This window comes from Chiloscyllium plagiosum, chromosome 4 (assembly GCF_004010195.1).
Source record: "Chiloscyllium plagiosum isolate BGI_BamShark_2017 chromosome 4, ASM401019v2, whole genome shotgun sequence".
Taxonomy (NCBI): Eukaryota; Metazoa; Chordata; class Chondrichthyes; order Orectolobiformes; family Hemiscylliidae; genus Chiloscyllium; species Chiloscyllium plagiosum.
The window spans coordinates 72,894,526-72,916,126 of NC_057713.1; the positions used below are offsets into that span (position 1 = coordinate 72,894,526).

At 41.3% G+C, this 21,601-nt stretch overlaps 1 protein-coding gene across 13 annotated transcripts in view; it reads right to left on the reverse strand.

Annotated features, from left to right (window-relative positions):
- rims2a (regulating synaptic membrane exocytosis 2a) overlaps nucleotides 1–21,601 on the reverse strand; it is a 973,874-nt gene that overhangs the window by 350,827 nt on the left and 601,446 nt on the right. For 6 of the 13 annotated variants that reach the window (XM_043688434.1, XM_043688422.1, XM_043688423.1 and 3 more), the window contains 3 exons: nucleotides 17,742–17,813; nucleotides 8,238–8,312; nucleotides 981–1,058 (listed from right to left, as the gene is read on the reverse strand). The exons of 6 other annotated variants lie outside the window; for them this stretch is intronic. In XM_043688434.1, the coding sequence (XP_043544369.1) occupies nucleotides 981–1,058; nucleotides 8,238–8,312; nucleotides 17,742–17,813 (225 nt within the window). Of the gene's footprint in view, nucleotides 1–980; nucleotides 1,059–6,041; nucleotides 6,053–8,237; nucleotides 8,313–11,917; nucleotides 11,923–17,741; nucleotides 17,814–21,601 lie in introns of those variants that run through there. One more of the 13 variants, XM_043688431.1, reaches the window with a different exon arrangement.

Consider the following 21,601-nt stretch of genomic DNA (forward strand, 5'->3'; position numbering starts at 1 on the left):
ATGAGGCAAGAACAGTTTAAAAAGCCAGCATAAACAACCAAAGTCAGAGATCTAAAATATTGAGAAGTGACAGAAGACGAAAGCAGGGAGAAGAAGAACAGGAAGAAGGCCAGATTAAATGAAAAGTGAGAAGTAAGGGTTGGGCAAGTGTGAGAACTATGGTAAACATATGGAAGCTAAGACAAAAAAGAGCAGTTGATGATGTAGCTTGAAACATTGGTAGCTCTTTTCTCCTTACACCATTCATCACCTCACAGATATAAACAGAAAAACACTAATGCAGAAGATGCTTGAACGACAAAGTAAAAACAGCAAAGTACAGAGAAGTAAAATAACAGTAGCATGCAAATAACATTGTGAGCAATTGTACAGGTATTCTGCGGAGATTCAAAAAAATTAAAATGCAGGAAATATAACATAAAACTCAATCATCTTTATGTTACACACTCCAATACATATTTAGCAATTTTTTTTTTATTCACAGAATGTGGGCATCTTCTGGCTAAGCCAGCATTTACTGCCCATCCCTAATTGATCAGTGGGAAGTTAAAAGTCAATCACATTTCTGTCGGTCTGAAGTCATATCTAGGTCAGACCAGGTACAGATGACAGATTTTCTTTCCTAAAGGACATTCGTGAACCAGATGGGTTTTTCCCAACAATCAACAACAGTTTTATGGTCAACATTAGTTCCTTAATTCCAGATTCTCTACTGAATTCAAATTCCACCATATCCGTGGCAAGATTTGAATCCAGGTCCCCAGAATATTAGCTCAGTTTCTGGATTAACAGTCTAGTGATAATATCACAAGACTGTTGCATCCACTCAAAAAATATTTTTTGATTTCACCTAAATAGTGAAGTGTATTTCATAAACTTCAGCGAATCATCAAAACACGCCACTATTAAATGGATGCGGTATCACTAGTCAGTTAATCAAATTCACATAGTACTTATTGTCAACTACCTAGGATCAATACCTTATTTCCTCAGTTGGCTCAATCTGTTCAGCTTCTGAATGGGATTCATGGTCTGGCACCATTTCCACTGTCTCACTCCTATTGCAGTAAGAGCAACAGAAAAGAACAAAACAAACCACGAAAGCTACATCACTGACACAACTAAAAGGAAGAGGAATCTAACTAGAGGAGGGTTTGCAAAATTGAAAGCAAAGTATTCCAAATGGAACACAAGTCAACAATCTACTTCCTACATAAACCTCCCTAAAAGAGACTTTTAGCAAGTTGTTACTTAGTTAAGCAACTATTTATCTGCAGTTGTTATATGCTGGAGGGTGGCAATGAAATTGATATAAGTTCATTACAGCAGTTATTGTACTTCACCATATAGTTCACTGTTGGGAGGAGTCCCAAAGATGAAGCCTCAGGAAAACAATAAAGGCACTTTCATATTCACTATACCAAACAGTAGTTGAGTCCGTTTCACTGTTTCAGAAACAAAGGTTTCTGGTGACAAAACTTGTTCAAGCAGTGAGGCCTCTGATTTTTAAAACTTACTGTCATGATTTGGAACATTGTGTTATTCACATCTGCAGATTCTGTGTGTTTCAAGATTATTTTCTTATTTTATCAAACAAGTACTCATATTTAAGTCACCTTCGCACTACATGTGATGTACATTTGAAGTTACAGATGTGTAAAATAAAATGAAAAAGATCATTTAAATCTGGCTCATCTGTAAAAAGTACTGTAGTTGGTACCTCCTATTTATCACCTGTTATGGATGGGACAACATTTTAAAACATATGTCACAAATATTGGGATAGAAATGCTTGAAGACAATATTCATGTCACCTCATGGAATACTGCAAAGTTTCCCAGAGTTCAAACGTCTTTCCTCATGGAATAAGGCATTTTTCCTGGCAAAAATATATTTTATTTAGTAAAGACTGCATTCCAAAACATTTCAAATTGGACATTACGAGAAATGCAATAAACAGCAATGTTTTTCCACTGAATATGTTGCATTCTTAATCACCTCAATCCAATTGCAATACACATGATATTTATTTCATAAATTCAATGACAAGCAAGGGTTTCTACCACTTCTAGCCCTTTAGTATGCAACAGCTGAAAGGCCCTTCCCCATTGTGAAGGTAGTCCTAAGCATGTACCTCAAAATTTAGAAAGTTTCTGAACACCTGTGAAAGTAATCTCAAACCATTATCAAAAATTGCCAAGTTTTAGAGGAGAGTAATAAGGATCCATCACCAGGATGAAAGGAAAAGTACAGATCTTGTGAAGTGTCTGCAGAAAACCAACAGTACAGTCTCGCACTTAGCCTCTGCTTTGGTGTTTGCTGAAATCAAGATGGTGTGGCATCTCACTGTGTTGCTATACAGCACATAAGTCAGCATTGCAACAAGATCCTGCTGCCTTGGTTTGGACCACTGTAGACTGTTCATGTCATGTACAAATAGAAAGTTTTCAGACAGCTGAATGTCTCCTGAACAAGCTTGGCATCTTACCATCAATGAACTGAAATAGCAAAAGCCAGGTGAGTTCCTAGGTGAGTTTGTCAACCTTCCAGCATAAAGATAAGGTAGGCATTCTCATCACATTCTGACATGACTAGGAGTCTGTTGTTGAAGCATTCGTTAGCAACAAATTTCTCTAATATATCGACTCATGTGAGATATGTTGCCTTTCTTTGTAAAGTTTGAGATGCAGGTGCCTAGTTCTGTTCACGACATTTCATTGATACCTTCCACTTTTCAACACTTCAGCTCGTTGAAGCAAGAGTGTCAGACAGATCTTATATAGCAGACAACATCCACATCTGGCACTTCATTTGGGGCACACTCAACAGATGGTTTTGAAAATACTTGGGTGAAAACTGAAATTTTATTTAATAATTGGGCCAGGGCACTGTGAGATTCATTGTCACGAAAGAGGCATTGAGGGAGCATGGCTGTGTGAGCTGCTCTACTGTGTGCAGCTACTATCTTCGCCCAAACCATGAACAGCAGTGGTTAAAACTCACAATTTATGAATAGGGCACAAAACTCTTCCCCATCTCTTTGTTGTCTATTGGTAGATCAGTAAAAACCATCTTTCATCATTTACTCACACTTCAACCTCTTGGTTAAATACACTACTTTCCAAGTAATTTCTTTTCCAGCATTATGGTCAAGTTCTCTCTTCGCTCTCATCTAAGCAAGCACAATATCCCTGACTCCACAATCCCTCTCTCCCATGAAATCTTATCCAGGAGCCTTAGTCCTCTGTCTCTCTTGCCACTACACTTTTGCCCAACTGATCATGCTTCAAACACCTGACCACCCTTTACCTGAGTCTCAATATCTAGCCATTATCATTTGCACCTACAACCCATTGCTGAGCCCATTCAGCCCTTTGAGCCTGCTCTACAATTCACTGAGATCACAGTTGATCGTCTACCTCATGCTACTTTCAAATATTCTCTCTATATACCTTGATGACTGAGTAACGAGAGATTTATCATTTTCTGTCAGGAACATGCTTAATGACTAGGCTCCTACAACGCTTATTACTATCTAATATCACCTCATTAATAAACAGCATTCTACTCTAACTTCCACACATCCACATACCCCTGAACTGACGCTTGTCAGATAGAAACTAGACGCCAAGATTCCCAACATAAAATTCAGAGTGAGTAACTGACAACTCTAGCTCGCTCCTTTACATCCATCATCATGGACACCAGGTACCAACATCTTAGGGCACATTCCATGGCAGGAACCAAATGTGCTCCATGTCCATGTACATTGATATACAACATATACAAGCCTCCCTCCAACATCATGGCATATCTCTGATCCATTCATAGTACTCTGCTACACTTAAGATTGCACATTGAAGGGCAGCTATACCTTGCATTGAAATGTAGTTTCAAGGGTACTTTACATGCATTGACAGACAACCAGCTCACAGTCTGAATCAGGCAGCATCTCAGAGCTCCTTATGCACTCACTTTGAGATGTCTGCAGCACCCCTGACTTGCCTTGCCTTTTTATACTTTCTCCCCCATCATTGGCAAACAGGCTAATGGTACTTCCATCTTGACTTGCCTTTTAATGCAGAGACAAAGTCAGGCAGTTTGTTATGGTTGTCAGTCATCAATAAAAAGGAATGAAAATCATGCATGATGCAGTATGGCACTGTTATGTCAATGTCACACACATATCATGTGCTCGCAGCTTACATGATAAACACAGTGCATGTGCTTCTACTGAATGTCTATGTCTCAAAGTTGAAGGGAAGGGGTACTCAGTCTAGTTAAGGGAGATAGTCTTCAGTTAGGGGTTTAATTATGGTAAGTCCAGGGCAGCCTCTGATATCAGTTCAGAAGCTGGACAATGGTCATTTGGTAAAATAGGGCAGTCATGGTCAGAATGCTCTCCTTGTGAGGTGCGAGGAGCCTACTGTCAAGCACCTATCTTGAATCTTTCAGGGCTTGTTCTGTGTTGCTGTTTCCTGAAATCAGAAAAAGGGAGGAACTAAATTAGATCAAAGTGGCTGACACAGCCATTCATGCTAGTGCAGGTGGAGGAAAAGTGTCCGAGTGAGTGAGAAAGAGGTTCAGAGGCAATGGAGGGTAATAGTGTGGGGGTGGATTTGGGTAGATGGAAGCAAGTGAGGGAAGATGCTGACATGTGACAGTGAGACTGGTAGTGCATAAACCATGGTGAGAGGTGGGTGCAACAGCAGAGAATACAGTGAATGAGAAGTCAGAGAGAGAAGGTGATAGAGTGGAGAAGGTCATTGACTATCCTTCTCAAGTACTGGATGTTTCTCCAGACAATTGAGACTTCCCTGACTTAGACCAGGCTGACACTGTCTGGTATTAGGAATGCTTCTGCTGGTCCTAGGAGAAGAAGACACCCTTCCTTTGCAATAAGTTGATCAGGTCTTTTTCCACAAGGCAGTGTTCCAACTTGCCCCACCTGCCACATCAGGAACAAATGTCAACAGCCATGCACAGGACTCCACGCCAGTTGACAGGGTTCACAATGCCTTTCAAAGGTAGTGCTGGTTCCAGGAATCCAATGGTTTTCCAGTAGTGGTGAATTCTTCCACCTACAATGAGTGCAAGAATCAAGCTAACATCAAATGAGCAGGGCACCACAGGGGCATGGTACATAGTTAATGAGTTAAGTTTGGGATGATAGTGCACTAAAATCAGCTAGGCCTTGTAGAAAGAAACCCTCCATCAAACTCGATGAAAACATTACACCTGATTTCTTGTAAGATATAGTCCTTTCTTTACTTTGTTTCTAGGTTTTTCCAGCCAGGGAAAGCGTCCTTGCTGTACCCATCTTCTCATATTTACCCCATAAGAATTTTCTAGGTTCCACCTGTCATACTTTGAAACTGTAGAGAATACAGGCCCAGTTTCCTCAATCTTTCCATCCTTCCTTCAATAAGGAGACCAAAGCTGTACCCAGCGACCCAGGTGAGGCATAACTGTATTAATCTCCTTTTATCAGTGCGCTGAGAGCGTTCTGTCTGGATGCATCACTACTTACTGTGGCAGCTTTACCATTTAAGATCGAAGACAGTTACAGAGAGTGATGAACTTGGACCAGACAATCATAAAGGCCAACCTCCCATCTATAGAATCCATCTACCAGGCTCGCTGTCAAGGAAACACATTATCAAAGATCCATCCCACCCTGGCAATGTTTTTCTACAACCTCTACCATCGGGGAGAAGGTACAGAAGCCTGAACACGCACCAGTTTTGAAACAGTTTCTACCCTACTGTTGTTAGAATACTGAATGGACTCACAAACTCTTTACATTCGCCCGTACCTGTGTTTTTGTTTTTGTTTACCTATTATTTACTTATCTATGCTACTTAACAATGTGATCTGGCACAACAAAGCTTTTCACTGTGCCTTGGTACATGTGACAGTAAATTCAATTCAATTCACCCATCCACCCGCAGAATATGAATCCCCTACATCCAAGCTCCAACTGCTTTCTCAGTCCGCATATCCCAGAGTGCAAATCGCCAGCCCTCCAAATTCTCAAACACCTTTCACCTTCCTTTTCCATCTCCGAATCCCACTCACCTGAAGCTGCACATTTCACCTTAAGCTCCAATTGTGTACTTGCACTCTCCTCCCCCAATGCCCAGACCCAAACTTTTGTCCCTACAAAACCCCAACCCAAGTCTTAATCACATGCCCTGATAAAAATCCAATGATCTGTCCAGAACACAACCCCAATTATCATTGCTTGCTTCACAACTCATTCCTCCAACTCCTTACTGCCAGCTCCCATTGAGGTCCAAATCACCTGATTCCCTTTCTCCCTGAAGGTGCGCAGGAGGCCTAAACCTTGCCAGTTTTGAGTCAGCATGGGAAAGATTCATTATCCAACGCATGCATCAGACAAAATATAGTTTGCCACCCTTTTTCACCTCTTATTGCATATCATAAAGAAACTGCCATCTTTTCTGAGTATGAGTTTTAGAAGTCTACCAGGCCCAACAAAGAGTCAGAGTAGGTATTAACGAGAGGACATTAAGCAAGAATTCAGTCCATCAGATTCCATGACTCTACCCTCTGAAAATCAGGATCCTAAGAAGTGGGAAATTTGACTCATCATGTTCAAGGATTATTAATAGTAATCGCTGAATTATTTGAAGACACCATCATTTTTTGCCTGGCTTGGCATCTTATTTTATTTTGCATGCTGCCTGCAATTTCCACAGGGAATTTCCTGATCTCCCCTATAAATTCAGTACAGGATCAGTGGAACCACCAACGTGACAAAGCTGTTTGAAAATGACAGAATTCACAATTGTCTTGAATGTATCTCTTATCCCTCTTGTCACGGGTTCTGCCAATGTCTGGAATTTCCCCCTCAAACCTCCCTCTTTTAAAAATCTGATCAAAGAGCGAATTCTGTAAATCTGAAACAAAAGCAGAAATTGCTGGAAAATCTCAGCAGGTCTGGCAGCATCTGTGGAGAGAAATCAGAGTTGATGTTTCAGGCCCAGTGACTGTCTTCCAGAACCGATGGCAGCTAGGAAAAGGATGCTTTTTACACAGAATTTGGGGTAAGAGTTGGGGGACAGGGGTTGTGGGGAGAGGTGCCAAGAGTAAACAATAGGTGGAGATAGAACCCAAAGATAGAAGAAAACAGTTGGACAGACAAAGGAGTGGTTTGAGTCAATCTGTGGGAATGAATAGGTGCTAATTGGGACTGTTAGTGACTGAAAACGTGTAAAGTGTGGTAGTAGCCCATGTGAGGCTAAGGTTTGGTATGTGGGGGTGGAGAAAGCATGAGGAAAGTGTCGGCTCATGCCCTAAACTTGTTGAACTCAGTAGGAGGTCTAAAATGCTGCAGGGTTCCCAAGCTAAAAATAAGGTGCTGTTCTTCCAGCTTGTGCCAAGCTTTGTCCACAGTCCTCTACAGAGTCTACGGTATTTGCTGCTCACAATGTGGACTCTCTTGTACATTGGGGAAACAAAGTCCAGACTGGGTGAGAGCTTCACTGAACACTTCCGTTCTGTCTTCAAACAAGACCCCAAGTTTCCAGTTGCTTGCCTTATCAATGTACCAGAATGTTTTCTGATCAACATCTCCGTCTCAGGCCTGCAGCAGTTCTTCAGTGAAGCTCAGCCCAAGCTGGAAGAATAGCAACTCATTTCCTACTTTGTAACGCACCATCATCTTCAAATCATTTCCTTGAGAAAGCTTTTTAATCACCCCTCCTAATGTCTCCGCTTTCTCATAATTCATTTTCACTGCTATTTCTCAGTGATGTTTAGAGAAATGATTGGTATTTATGGAACTTGAATACTGCTGAAAAAATACACACTTTGTTAAAGCAAAAACATTAATGAGCAAATATTTCAATGGAAGTTATTTAGTGTCAGGACCTACAAACTGCAGTCAAATACCAAAGCGCATTTGCAATTAATTAGGTTAGTGTGTCAATTCAATTTTCTCATTTATATGTCAATAGGACACTGACTATGCAGAGTAGGTTGACAGGTAGAGCTCATGAGATTTATGCATTATTATCAGAAGATAGTATGGATTGTGATGCAGTAAATTAAAGGATTTGATACATGAGAGTTAGCTCCTGAGGCATAGAGGGAACAGTTTTGAAACTTTAGGAAACTCAACATGTCCAGCATACAGCAACACAGATGGAACTTTCAGTTATCTAACTACATTAAGGTGCTGATATGGAACTGGTTAATTTGATCTAAGGTACCTGTCAGTATCAGTGGATGGTTGCTGGATTTCTATCCTTGGGCAAGCTGCTCTTCTGTTTGCTAAAGAAACCTGGCTGTTTAGTCAGTAGATAAAATAAGACACACTGTTAGCACAACACGAATACGAACTTAAGGAGCAAACTGGGCTTTAATTTTCTTTACATATGATATGATAAAAAGGATTCTTTTAACATATTGGTAACCTTCATGAATGAATTAATTGAGTGGCTAAAATCATAATTTTTTGTAAAAAGTAAATACCTTATTTTAAATTGAAATACAGTTTCTCAGAATATAGAAAGATTATCTGACACTTATTCAATTATGTTATGTTCCATTTAACTAGACTTTCAGGCGTCTCATTAAGGAATGTTGCAACAGGACAACATTTTATGGGAATGATATGTCACTATTGCCATCTTGGCTGTTTTGACAATGGCAAAGAGAAGAATTTTAAAGAGAGGGAGTAAAATCAAGAAGGCAAGCCAATCCTTCCATCTCTTGGAAGGATATGAAAACTAATGCTGCTTAGCCCTGGAAGCAATTTATCTTAGACCTACTGATTGCGAGTTACTGCTTGGCACAACAGAAGGGGAGAATTCATTTTTTTTAAAGAGCTAAGATTAAAATTTGCATTGCCAATGATAAATGGAATTTTATTCACATAATTAACCTAACTCAACACTCAAGCTTTGTTGCCAAGCAAGAACAAATTACACCATTGTTTAGTGTGACATTTCTGTATAGGATGACCATCTGAAAAACTAATTTTACTTCAGCTCCGCAGGCAGTTGACACACATACAATGCTGCCTGAGTAATTCTTTCAAAAGGACTGCAAGGTGGAATTTTCCTTCATTACAATTTGGGTAATTAGTAATATTATTTGTTTTTCCTCGCAAAATAACATATGACTATGGTTAGTGACCAGGTTTCTCAAAGGGATTGCAGCAACTCTTTGATATGCTCTCCTTACCAACAGGCTGAATTATTAGTAAATGCTCAGTTGACAAATATGTGAAATACTTGCAAAAATAGAAGATGCGTATTTCTCTCTCTTCCTTCCTATTCCAATTATCTCCTGAATACGTTAAGAGGGTTGAGCTTCCACAAACGTATGAGGCTTCCTCCACTACCTCTTTTAAGTGGGCATTTTTCATGAGTGAGTCCAGAGTCAATGATATGAGTTTGGTCACACATATGGGGCTCATAGCTAGCTCTAATACTGTTCTTATTGTCTTTGTGTGACAAGTAGGTCTGAAGACTGATCAGATCAATAATGGATTCCACAGTGATCAGTGCATGTGCAATTCTGCTACTGCAAGCTTTTATAGAAGGGAAAAGTAAACAAAAAAATCTAATCAAATTGATATAAGCTTCAACAAAATTAGTTCAGATATTTCTTACATTGGCAATAAAATTAGGATCTGTGCTGTAATTAATTATTTTAGGCAGATTCAGTAAGAAACAAAAAAAAGCAGTACTGTATTCTATGAGACTAAACAACTACCCAAGTTAACAGACCTTGAAAATGATGCGAGAATCAGGAGAATCCATAATAGAGTAGCTGAATATTCTGTTCTGACCCAGTGCCCAAAATTTTTCTTTGTAAAAGTATTATTTAAAATAGGAGAAAGTGAGGTCTGCAGATGCTGGAGATTAGAGCTGGAAATGTGTTGCTGGAAAAGCGCAGCAGGTCAGGCAGCATCCAAGGAACAGGAGAATCGACGTTTCGGGCTCCTCCTGAAGAAGGGCTTATGCCCGAAACGTCGATTCTCCTGTTCCCTGGATGCTGCCTGACCTGCTGCGCTTTTCCAGCAACACATTTCCAGCTATTATTTAAAATAACCAGATAACTCAAATTTGGGATTCTTACTTCTCTAAGGTCAGAAGTCAGGATTATGATGTAGTAAATAAAATAGTATTCTTGGTGCATAAGAGTTAGCTCCTGAAGCATAGAAGGAAAGGTTCCTTAAAGAAACAAACTGGGACAGATCTACACTGTATTTTAAAGGGTAAAGCAACATCATTTTGCCCGCTGGACAAAGCTTCAGGAATTAAGACCAGATATGAGGCTTTCAGGGAAATAATTTCATTTGAACACTTTAATAACCTATTTAAATAAAAGCAAAATACCACATGCTGGAAATCTGAAGTAAAAGCAAAGTGCGAGAGAAACTCTGCAGATCTGGTAGCATCTGTGGACAGAAACAGAGTTAATGTTTCAAGCCCAGGATGACCGTTGCCCACAACTTCCTCGACTTGAAATGTTAACTCTAGGACAAAGGTTTAGATTTTCCATTACGGGGTATTTGCTACTAGAGATTTTCCTACAAAGGGCTTTCGTCCATTCAAATTAATCTATGGAAGTGAGACATCCATTAAAATTGACCAAGAAAGTTCCAGATGTCGAGATGAGATTCTTGTTAGGGAGCAGCGAGATGCCTTTGAAGTGGGATTATTATTTGTTGTTAAGCTAATTAACTGATTATCCTATCTCATTAATATGCAGCCTCCATACCTACCCCCCATTGCAGTGAAACCAGATGCTGTAAATGCTTGACTTGGAAATACGAATGGCTACCTGGTTACCATCAGCTCACCACTTGATCCTCAAGACTACTATCTTATAATGTGGCAACAATATCTCAGGGGATGGTCCAGCAAAGTGCCTGCATGTACTCCACATTGAAAAACACTTCCATCCTACACATGCCAACCTCTCAGTGCCATCATAGACAACCAGAAAGCTGGAAGAGCTAAAACATCAGACATCTCCACCTCCTGATGTTGCCTGGCTAGCTGTGCTCTTCCAGCCTCCTGCTATTCTGCTTTGGATTCCAGCATCTACAGTTTTTTTTGTCTCTGTGCCATCATGGCAGGTCTCTGACACAACTACAAAATTCTGCTGCTCTTCAATGCTGCCTCTTTGGAGTGTGCCAGTGTTCATCAATGAAAAGCTACTTCAAGGACACTTCATGCTCATGGTCAGGCACACAATTCACAGGCTAGTTAACTCAGCCACATTAGGGAGATTTAAACAATCCTTGGATTGTGATGGGATAGTGTAGGGGGACAAGCTGAGAATAGTTCACAGATCGGCGCAACCTCGAGAGCCAAAGGGCCTGTTCTGCACTATATTATTCTATGTTCTAAGTACACCAGGCTATATTTCATGGTGCTCACTTGATCTTTTAGTGCTGACCTAGATGCTCACAGCACTACCGCGCCTTGCCCTTCTTTTGCACTTTAATCCCTCACCCAGAGCTTAAAGGCTCATAATACTGCAGTACTGCTTTGCTGTTTATTGTTGAAATGAAGCCAAGCATCTTGACATAGTTGTCTTCAGTCAATAATCAAGGGGTTAGACATGTTGCTGTACAGCAGTGTATCACATCAATCTCACCTGCACCAGTTGTGTAAACAACATGAACACTATATCTGCTTCCAATAAATGGCAATGTCTCAGTGTGTTGAGGGAGTGTTCCTCACAGATGCCCGTGGTGGAACTTGTCAGTCAGGGGTCACAGAACAGTAAGTGAAGGGCTACCTTCGATATTAGTCCAGGGGCTTGGGTATGGTCATCATTCAGGAGTTCACATCGGTTCAGTCCAGAGAGTGGGCCATGGTCAGCCCTGTGGGTGCACTACAAACAGACTGAGGAGTCATAGGAACACAACTGGAGAATTGTACAGTTATCATTGAGGAGTCCGCTCACTCATTATTTCATGCTGTACAGATAAATTGCTCAGGGAGGTGGGCCACGATCAGTACGTATTTCTGTCCATTAAGCGGGATTGGTTTGTTTGGGCATCTTGCTGTAGGAAAGGGGCTGAGCATCCAAAATGGTGGGGAGTGGATGCAGAATGCTGAGATAAAGAAGGAGGGCAGGGTACGTGCAGCAGCCATGGCTGACAAGAGAAATCAGGGACAGCATAAAAGCAAAAAAAAAGCATACAATGTGGTGAAGTCGAGTTGGAAGCCACAGGATTGGGAAGCCTTTTAAAAAAAAAACTAAAAAGCAAGAAGTGAGCAGAAGATGAGAGAGAAGTGAGAGTAAGGAATACAAAAGAAGATTGCAAGACTTTTTTTAGATACCTAAATGCTAAGAGAGAGGCCAGATTGGAAATTAAACCATTGGAAAATGGGGCTGGAAAAGTAATAATGGGGAACAAAGAAATGGCTGAAGAAGTGAATAGGTACTTTGAATTAGTTTTCAGTGAGACACTGGCGAAGGATGCCAGAACTTCAAGAGAGTCGGGGGAAAAGGTGAGTGTAGTGGCCATCAATAAGGAGAAAGTGCTGAGGAAGCTATAGGATAAATCACCCTGATCAAAGTTCTGAAGGAGATAGCAGAGGAGATTGTGGAGGCATTGGTAGTGATCTGAAGTCAGGGTGGGTGCCAGAAGACTGGAAAATGGCTAATGCTACACACCTTGTTTAAATAGGGAGGGAGGCAGAAGACAGGAAACTATAGGCTGGTAAGCCTGAACTTGGTTGTTTGTAAGACTTTATGGTTCATTACTGAGGATGAGTTCACAGAGGACCTGGAACTGCATGGTAAAATAGGAATGTATCAGAATGGCTGACTCATTCTCTGACCCAAGCAGAGGTCATGCCTGACAAATCTGTTAGAACTCTTGGATGAGATAATAAGCATCATTTGTGGAGCTGCCCCTTGAAGCTGGCCAATGTGGTCATGGAGCTGGTAGCTGCAAGACACAAAAGAAAGTGCTGTGACCAAGTTGTAAAAGTTGAAGTAAGTGAAAAATATATTGACCACAGGGTTAATTTGAGAGTTGCACAACAATGATTCTTATTTAGTTGACAAGACTTGGATGCGAAAGTGAGGTCTGCAGATGCTGGAGATCAGAGCTGGAAATGTGTTGCTGGAAAAGCGCAGCAGGTCAGGCAGCATCCAGGGAACAGGAGAATCAACGTTTCGGGCATAAGCCCTTCTTCAGGAATGGCCCTGGTCCTCTCTGGCAAGGGCCAAGATCCATTCCTCACAAGTGTGAAGAGCTGAATGTACAGCATCTTATAATCTACCTGGCCCCTTACAGCCCTATTGTGGGTCATTTTTGCCTGAAATGAAACAAAGGGAAGGATTGAGTGAGATGGCACAGCTATCAATGTTAGTACAGGTCAGAAAAAAGGCAGTGAACTGTCCCGAAGGAATTAGCAGGTTGTGCAGAGGCTAGGAATGATTAATGGTGTGGGGTATTGATATGGGGAATAGCGACCAAGGAATGTCTCTGCATGCAAATACGATAGTAGTACAGCATGAGTCTTGGTGGGTGGTTGGTACAGTAGCTGAAATACCCTAAGTATGAGTTAGCTTGGGAAGATGAAGGCACTTACCCTGTCAAAGCAGAAAATGTCATTGATATTTTTCATACACTGCTCATTGTTCCTCCAAACTGTGGAGACTGCATTGACCTGGATGGTAACCTGGGCAGAATGTTATGGTGTGGTATCCTTGCTGATCATGGGAAAAATTGGACATCCATTCACCAGGATCCTGAGGTCCTATCCACAAAGCAGGGCATTGATCTCCCAACTTTTGTCATTGTATCCACCAAAATGTGTGCAGCCATGTAGAGCTGCTTTGGAATGCAAGTGAATGTTTGGGTGTTGCGATGTATCAGTCTATTTCAGGATTTGCAGCCAGTGGCAAGTGCCCCCAGCTATGGCAAGGATGAGAATCCAACTAGTACAAGAAAGCAGCCATGGGGACAGGGCGCTTAGTTAATGAGGCGAGTTTGGGATGATAGGTGTGAGAAAACTCACAACTTACTGGAGAGAAAATCCCTTTATAAAGCGCACTGAAATTGTAACTGAGCCAAAATATGCTAAGATTTACTATTATTACCTTTACAAGGCAAAAGTCTGAAAATGAGATTCAGTGGTTCATTCAAGGTAATTTAGAGAATTAGTGCAGACCGAGTGCCTGGAGCGTGTCACGGCTGGAGCTGCAGCAGAGCAGTTGCGGGTCAGAGCTCAGATCGGGAACAGAATGAACATGGGCCCGCTTGGTGGGGTGGGGGAGGGGAATGAGCCCAACAGGTGATCCAGGATAGAGACCAGCACATGGAGGCAGTGAGGCCTTGTGTTCTGAAGCCCGGTGGGCAGACACACAGTGGAAGAGGGCTATAATTTAAATACTTTTAAGACACTTTATATGATCATTCTGGATTTTTTAAGATCTGTTTTTCCATGCTAGTTGTTTTTTCTACTATTTCAATTCTATAACAACACTTAAAATATCTGCAACTAGGTACCCTGTACCTAGGATGGCGCCGAGAGGTGACATTACAAGCTTTTCACTGCATTCATTCAAGCACACATGACAATAAAAAAAATCATCACAAGAAGAAAATGATTATGCCATATCAACATGTTAAAACACTGCCATTGCAAAAATAATGAGAGATGACAGAGGCAGTGATGGCAAGGTAGAACGAGATGTGGACAATTGTAAGACCATAAGACACAGGAGCACAAATAGACCATTCAGCCCTCTGAGTCTGCTGAACCATTCTGATAATCTTCAATTCCTTTTTACTGTCTTTTCCCCACAACTCTTTATTATCTTAGTATTAAAAATCTGCTTATCTTAGTCATACTTAATGACCAAGCCCCAACAGTTTTCTGTGGTAAAGTAATTCATAGATTCAGTAATTTCAGAGAAGAAATTCCTCCTCATTTCTGCCATAAATATATGACCCCTTTCTGCATCCATCCTGCCACCCTCTCAAAATCTTGTACATTTCAATAAGGTCACCTCTCATTCTTCTAAATTCCAATAAGTACAGGTCCAAACAATTCAACCTCTCCTGATAAGAAATTACCTCCATAGCCATGATCAACTGAGTGAACTTTCTCCAACTTTCTCTAACTGCCTCCAATGTTAGTATATTATTCCTGAGATAATGGGACCAAAACTATTCATGGTATTCCAGCTGTGGTTTGAGTACAGTGTTACATTAGTTTAGTAAGACCTCTCCATTTTTTATACTCCATGCTTATTGAAATAAGGACCAATATTCCACTGAAATTCAATGCTTTTTTTCACATATGCACAAGAACGCTAAATCCTGCTGTGCAAGAGTTTCCGGAATCTTTCGTTATTTAAGTAATATTCGCTCCTCTATTCTTCCTGCCAAAATATGTGGCCTCACATTTCGTAATGTCACATTCCATCTGCTAAGTTTTTGCACACTTGCTTAACTTATCCATTTCCATTCACAGACTCGGTTACAATCAGATCAAATGCATCTTAGAGTGCTGACAGGGTTAAGGGAGCAAATTATGGAGCTGTTAACAAAAATCTTTTAGGCCTCTCTAAAGGATTTATCCCAGGGGACTGGAGGATTGCCAATGTGATACCGTTGTTTAAGAAAAAGAGAAAGGATAACCCAAGAAACCAGAGACCTGTCAGCTTGACATCAAGAGTTGGGAGGTCATGTTGTGGCTGGACAGGACATTGGTTCGGCCACTGTTGGAATATTGCGTGCAACTCTGGTCTCCTTCCTATCGGAAAGATGTTGTGAAACTTGAAAGAGTTCAAAATAGATTTACAAGAATGTTGCCAGGGTTGGAGGATTTGAGCTATAGGGAGAGGCTGAAGAGACTGGGGCTGTTTTCCCTGTAGCGTAGGAGGCTGAGGGGTGACCTTATAGAGATTTACAAAATTATGAGGGGCATAGATAGGGTAAATAGGCAAAGTCTTATCCCTAGGGTCGGTGAGTCCAGAACTAGAGAGCGTAGGTTTAGGGTGAGAGGGGAAAGATATAAAAGAGACCAAAGGGGCAACTTTTGCACACGGAGGGTGATACGGGTATGGAATGAGCTGCCTGAGGAAGTGGTGGAGGCTGGTGCAATTGCAACATTAAGAGGCATTTGGATAGGTATATGAATAGGAAAGGTTTGGAGGGATATGGGCCGAGTGCTGGCAGGTGGGATTAGATTGGGTTGGGATATCTGGTCAACATGGACGGATTGGACCGAAGGGTCTGTTTCCATGCTGTACATCTCTATGACTCTATGACCACCACCGCAAAGAAATCAGGAGGGCAATTAGCCATACGCAATAACTTCTGTCCTCGCTCGTGATGCCCACATTGCATTAATTTTTAAAAAAAGTGGTTAATTGTTGACTTTTCACAAGGATTCTTCTTACATCTGAAGAAATTAAGAATGCCTGCCTGAGTTTCAAGTCTACTTGGTTCATTCCCCTGAGGTCTTCCCATAATGGATACTAAGTGTGTGACTATGGAAGTGCCAAGGGTACTTGAACTGGAATTGGAAGCTAGGAGTCCGGGTCATTCGGAGCATGATGAATTATGGAGAATCAAAGGTTGGGGGGGGGGGGGGGGGGTGGTTATAACTGGTATGCCAAGTAGATGGCCTAACATCTCCTACAGTTACTGGGACAAATATCTTGAAAAATTAGACATTCTAACCAGCCCATTGGGGTTTGCTCATTGGCCAGGTTGCTATCTCTAATCTATCTCAGGGGTCAGTCTTCCAGGATCAATCTAGCCATTGTCCCATTTCTCTGGAGCTAAAATTACATGTCACATGTTCCTTTAAATCAAGGAAACTCTGCTGAATTTGACAATCTGTTGGTTTGAGCCAATCACCTTGGTAAGAGAAATATGGTCCAAAATGTTGAAGGAAGTTAAAAGGAGTGGTATCAAATATTCAGTGTCCAGGAGGAAGGTTAATGAAACACCCTCAGAAATTCTTTGCAGGAGAGCTGAGGTGACCAATATAACAACAACTTTGGAAAAAAAAACATGGCTGAGTGCTTTCAACTGACTTGATGACCTTAGGACATTTGTTTAGCTTAGACCAAGCCAGCCCACAGGTACATCCTGAGGAGATTCAACATGTTAGCAAGCCCAGGTCAACAGTAGACTGCAGCATTCTTGGTCAGTTAGGTAACAGAAATAGGATAAAGTACTGTTAAGTGTAAATAATGCATCATAAGTTAATTCTTCTATTCTCTCAAGTTGGGAAGACTTCTTGTATAATGAAAGCATGGTGACAATCAATATCATGAACCATGGTAAACATTGTACACCCTCCATATCAAAAAGTTTCACAATCTCACTGCAAAATGGTAAAATGATGGGAATATTACATTTAATAGATCCAAAATGCTAATACAATCATGTTCTCAAGGGTACGCAGTTTACATTCTTGCAAGGTTTGCAGAAAGAGCGGTCACCAATGTGTAAGGATGATTTATATATGTGTTTCTATAGTTCTGCTCTTTCAACCTTTAGGCCAAGACTCCCAGAAAAGCTGTTCTCACCCTCCCCTTTGTATAAGTTACATAAATGAAAGGAATCCACAAGCTCTAGAAGTGATTCTAAGAACACTTTACTGCAACATTCCCTCATACTACATTAATCATCCAATTTGCCAGAGGATTGGATGGGAGTCTATCATGCTAAGGACAGACTCTATAGGGTTACAGTACATTACTTATCTTACCTATAGTGCTCTGATGTTCCATTGACTATAGAATGATTAGACCATGCACTGTGACTTCCACCATTGTACCATCTTTCAAAAAGCACAGTAAAACAAACTGAATGTTAGAAACACACCACATCATTCCTTCAGAGCAACATTTGACAACACAGATAAAATTCGATAGCACAGTGACAAACCATTAGTTTCATTTGTGCTCCAATCACTGGGTAACCAATCCAATCTTCCCGTGGCTCCCTGCAGGTACACCCTACCTCCTCACCTATCCATCTTTCATCCTATCCCTTACCAATACACATACCACTCTATTCCCTCACCAAGTTGCCTGCCATTACAACCAATCACTGAAACTGGCTACTCTAGTCCCTGGGTAAAAACAATGACTGCAGATGCTGGAAACCAGATTCTGGATTAGTGGTGCTGGAAGAGCACAGCAGTTCAGGCAGCATCCGAGGAGCAGTAAAATCGACGTTTCAGCCAAGAGCCCTTCATCAGGAATACAGGCAGAGAGCCTGAAGGGTGGAGAGATAAGTGAGAGGAGGGTGGCGGTGGGGAGAAAGTAGCATAGAGTACAATAGGTGAGTGGGGAAGGGGATGAAGGTGATAGGTCGGGAGGGGGGGGGAGGGTGGAATGGATAGGTGGAAAAGAAGATAGGCAGGTAGGACAAGTCAAGGGAACAGTGCTGAGCTGGATCTACTTACCTGTTCATTGTAGCTTGTAAAGTAGAGAACCTAGAATCATAGAATCCCAACAGTATGGAAGCAGGCTATTCAGCTCATTGAGTCCACAGCCACCCTCAAAACAGCATCCCATCAAGACCCACCCCCTCACCTGTGCCTTGCATTCATCATGGCTAATCTACCTAGCCTACACATCCCTGGAAACTACGGGCAATTTAGCATGAATAATCCACCTAACCTGTCCATCTTTGGATTGTGGGAGGAAAATGCAGCACCCAACAGAAACCCACACACACAAGGGGAGAATGTGCAAACTCCACATAGATAGTCACCCAAGAGTGAAATCAAACCTGGGTCCCTGGTGCTGTGAGGCAGCAGTGCTAACCACTGAATCACCATGCCACCCCCAAATGTGGGACGTGGCTTGGCCTCAATTGCTGATCCGGTGCTGTGCTTTTAGACTCACAGCTCAGATAAAATTCAGTGACAAACCACTAGTTTCATTCATGCTCCAACCACTGGGTAACTAATCCAATCTCCCTGTGACTCAACAATATGGAAGAGCTGATGAAGGGCTTATGCCCATCCTGCTCCTTAGATGCTGCCTGACTTGCTGTGCTTTTCCAGCACCACACTTTCGACTCTGATCTCCAGCATTTGCAGTCCTCACTTTCTTCTGTTAGACTCACAGATAAAGTACACTCTCTGCTTGTCAAAAGTCCTGAATCAGAAGCTCAGAGCAGACATACAGGCCTCTGGGATTGAGGAAGCACCAAGGAGTAGCATAGCCATCCAACAATGATTTCCCTCCTCATAAGTTTCAGATTCATATCATTTTCAGTGTTGACTAAATGCAGTCTGGGAGAAGGAGCATTCAGAGTAGAATTCACTTGCACTTCAAACAGGAAGCAGTAAGGCAATCTTCTGCCTGGTTCAGCCCACCTCCATGGCAATGCCAAATCTGGAGGGGTGGCATTCATCACTGGGTTGTCATTCTTCTCTGGAAATTTGACGTGCTTCATCTAATGTACAGCCAGTAGAATATGTCAGTCTAAAAAGGGCCCACTGAAATTACCAGCATCACCATGTGTCCTGCAAAATCCTGATGGCAACTGATCGACTGAAGAATCAATTGCTGTTTGTTGAGGAGCTGAACTGTGAAGGGCAATAAATTGAAGAAAATGTTGCTCTTACAGCATTTGCAGCAGGCTTTCCAGCACTTGGTCTGTGGAGGCAAAGTATCGCAGATACTGATGCATGTGTCTGTCCGTTCTTTGGAGAAGGAAATGTCAGATTGACAGCTCTATTCCTCCCTCTTCATCCTACATGAGAGTGCTGTTACCTAACCTATGATCTTGAGCTTAGTAGTTAAAGGAATTGAAACAATTATATGAGAATTTTTGGTTACCCATGTTAGCTTAGGGTCTTCACTGCTCCAGTGCACTTGAATTATCTATGATCAGTGGATCCTAATCCTTGAACAGATAAAGTGGTTGGGATGTCTGAAAGGACACACTGTGTGACTTCATCAAATGCTTAATAAATGATGATGATCAGAATGAATCTAAAGGTTTATCATACAGTTGAAAAAGAACTCTCAACTTTATCAAAACTCAACAGGCATGAAAGCTTAGTTCGATCAATTGTCACTAATTAAGATAAACCTTCATTGTAGTCATCTACCTCTGCTTATTCACAGATAGGAGGATCATGTATTCACCTCTCCCTTACAATTGTAAAACTTCAACAGCCTATATTGCCTAAACATAGTACGCAATGTCACATATCAAGGTACTAATTTAATTTTGTTTGCTATCTCGTCAGGATGTACAAAATGGCCAACAATTTTCAAGCTCATCACTTAAATAAACACAGAAGAAAATAAATCTTGGTAAATTGTCTGCGTTTTCCCAATCATTCAGAACTTATTTAATAAACTCCCAATTTTTAGAAGTGCTGACATTATCTTGCTGTTATCAGATGGTTCTTACCTCATAAAGATGAAATCCTGCACAACTTTAGATTTTTGTGATACTCATAAGTGTGAAGAATTCTTCAGTTGCTATTGGCAGAGTTGTCTCAGCCCTTTGGCAACAGATTGGGAGTGGGCTAGTAACATATTAAAGGGTAGGGAGGGTTTTGATAGTAGAGTCTGATGTCTTTATCTGTAACATACTATGCTGCCAGTGGTGAGAATCTTAGTGGCTTGGCCTCTTTTTGGTCAGCTGTTTAAATCACTTACGTGGGCAGTTTATAGCTATCCCCATCTCTGAGGGCATTTCTCTCAAGTCAGGAGGATCCACCTGACAAGAGAAGATGAGATGTAGGAGCAGAGACAGGTCATTAGGCCATCACGTCTGCTCTACTATTTAATGAGATCATTGCAGAATTAATAATCCTCAACTTCACCTTCCTGTCTTATCCCTCCAATCCTTGATTTCCTTTCTGATTAAAAATCTATTTATCTCAGCCTTGAATATACTTAGTGACACAGACTCTACAGCCCTCCGAGGTAAAGAATTCCACAGATTCTCTATCTTTTGACGAAAGAAATTCCTCCTCACCTCTGTCTTAAATAGTTGACCTTTTACTCTTAGATTAAGTCCTGTGGTCCAACAATGTCACATATGGAGAAATCAACCTTTATGTGCTTACCCTGTCACCTCCCCTGAGAATCTTCTTTGTTTTAATGAGGATTAATCTCATTTCTCATTTTACTGCCATAAACTACTAAACCTCTTCTAATACGAAAATCCTAGCAAACCTTTCCTGGGCCACCTCCAATGCCAGCATATCTCTTCTTAGATAAGGGACCAAAACTGTTCACAGTACTGTATTCAATCTGTAATCTGACTACTACCTTGCATAGTTTTAGCTCTTTACTTTCATTAGCTTTCCCTTAAGAAAATCCCTCCACAACCAGGATCAAACTGGTGAACATTCTATGATTAGAGTTAACTAGCCAGGTAAACCTTGGTAGTCGCTCAGTGACATTAATGTGGTTTGCTAACAGAAATGGACACTCCATGGTTCACCAAAGGGCTTTCCAAGAGCAATGGCCACCTAGGCCACATCAGTGCTATTGGTGCTGCATGATCTCCCTAACATCCACACATTTATCTGGGCTTAGCTACCAAAACATAGCGTGTCTCCCCAACCAAGCTCTCTCACTTCTTTTT